Genomic DNA, 2,091 nt, shown 5'->3' on the forward strand with positions numbered 1-2,091 from the left:
TAATGCTATTGTTTATGTAAACAATATTGTTTATGTAAACACTTACACGCCAGCGTCTCCCTGTTTAAAGCTCTTTGCAAACCAAGACTCTGTCCCTTTCCATTTGCACCCAGGCTAAGTACTGTAAGTCATAAATGGCTGGAGCATTAAACATTTGAAGAATTGTTAATAAGGAAGGCCAGGTGTGTGTGAGTCACTCCGTTGCCCCTTAGTGGTGAAAATAGGAATTTCTCCTGGTTCTCCCATACCAGTTTGGCAGTATTGAAACATGCTGAAATCAAGATATTATCTATTCACAGGTTTAGAAATGTAGTAATACATAAGGAGAGAAATTCTATCTAATTTAGATATGTACAGTGATAAACTTTACATGCTGCCTGAGGCTGAGCTAAGACTGAGTGCTAAGAGTTACATGATTTAGGGTCTCAAGTTCAAGGTTAGCCTAAGCAATTTAGGGAAACCCTAGGTAACAGCCAGACTCTGTCTCAAAATAAAATATAAAAAGGGCTGGGGATGTAGCTCAGTGGTTAAGCGCCCCCTTGGGGCAATCCATGGTTAAAAAAATAAAATGCACCAAACTGATAGAAGAGTTAGACAACCCAAAAGGAGAAAGGATGGGAACTACCGGTACAAGATTCTCAGGAATCTTCTTGGGCAAACTGCTCAAGATTAAGGTTGTATGAGGTGGCCCACACCTGTAATTCCAGCAGCTCAGGAGGCTGAGGCAGGAGGACAGCGAGTTCAAAACCAGCCTCAGCAAAAGCGAGGTTCTAAGCAACTCAGTGAGACCCTGTCTCTAAATAAAATACAAAATAGGCCTGGGGATGTGGCTCAGTGGGCCGGAGTTCAATCCCCGTTAGCCGCCCTCCAAAAAAAAAAAAAATAGAATAACTAACGTTGTATTAGTTATCTGTCGCTGCATAACGAAACACCCCCCAAACTTAAACAGTTTAATATTTATTGTCTCCCAGTGTCTGTGGGCGAGGGTCGTGGGCCCGGCTCGTGGGCACGGTGTAGCTGGCTCCTCTTCTGGGACTCACCAGGGTCTAACCCACACGTTGGCTGGGCATCATTCTCACCTGGACGCTCAGATAGAGAGGAACTCCGGGGGGAGACAGCATCTATCTGGCCGCATGGTGGGCGTCTTTTTCCGAGGTGGGGTGCCCATCCGGGCCCCCAGCGATGTCGGTAGCCTTTGTACCTGACTGGATGAGGGGCAAGGGGGAAGTCAATCAAGAGACTATCCAGCAGCTCCTAGAGGAGAATGACCAGCTGATCCGCTGTATCGTGGAGCATCAGAACAAGGGTGGAGCGAATGAGTGTGTCCAGTACCAGCATGTGCTACATAGAAATCTCATTTATTTAGCTACCATCGCAGATGCCAGCCCATCCAGTACTTCAAAAGCAATGGAATGATCTTTCAGTTGTAAGGAGTAATTGAATGTAATCCATCTCCTATAAAATGGAAACAGGATCTTTACCAACTCAACTGCTTAAAACATGAAACCTCTGGTTCTTTTTAAAATGTGAAAATGTGAAGGAAGCTACTAGTTTAACTATAGTCTCAATGTAAATATTTATTTTTAATAATTAATCAGATCCCCCAGAAAGTAGACCCCAGGTGTCCTCTTTCCTGAAATGGGAGTGTGTTTGGATAACAAAGACATCATGGGCATCTTCGAGACTACTCTTTAGTTTCAGCCTGAAGAGGAAACTGAGTAGGTGTTGGAGGATCAGCAGGAATTGCTGAGACTTCTGACTGAGCCTTTGCCAAATGGATACAGTATCTGTGTGCTCCCATCCAGTTTGTAAATGTGTTCCCCCTGACCCCTCTTCTCGGGTTACTTTGAAATAAAGCTTGCTCTTCCACAAAAGAACGATATGAAGGTATAAATATTTCCACGTAGAGTGTTGTATTTGGTTCCCTCAAAAATTGTAAGGATTTAGTAACCATAAGGTATGTAACAATACTACTGTTATATTACTACTGTTATGTGTTACCAACAAAATTAATAGTGATTCTTTAGTATTATCTAGTATCATCTGATAATAAAAGATGTGTAATTTTCTTTATCTCAAAAAAAAAAAAAA

At 42.5% G+C, this 2,091-nt stretch overlaps 1 protein-coding gene across 1 annotated transcript; it reads left to right on the forward strand.

The window, feature by feature from the left end:
* The first annotated feature begins 1,090 nt into the window (after positions 1-1,090).
* LOC107156969 (SS18-like protein 2) lies at positions 1,091-1,442 on the forward strand. Its single transcript, XM_048810836.1, has one exon. The coding sequence runs from the start codon at positions 1,183-1,185 to the stop codon at positions 1,414-1,416; it is 234 nt and encodes a 77-aa protein (XP_048666793.1). The 5' UTR covers positions 1,091-1,182; the 3' UTR covers positions 1,417-1,442.
* Positions 1,443-2,091: the final 649 nt, after the last annotated feature.

This window comes from Marmota marmota, unplaced genomic scaffold (assembly GCF_001458135.2).
Source record: "Marmota marmota marmota unplaced genomic scaffold, marMar, whole genome shotgun sequence".
NCBI classification, from domain to species: domain Eukaryota; kingdom Metazoa; phylum Chordata; class Mammalia; order Rodentia; family Sciuridae; genus Marmota; species Marmota marmota.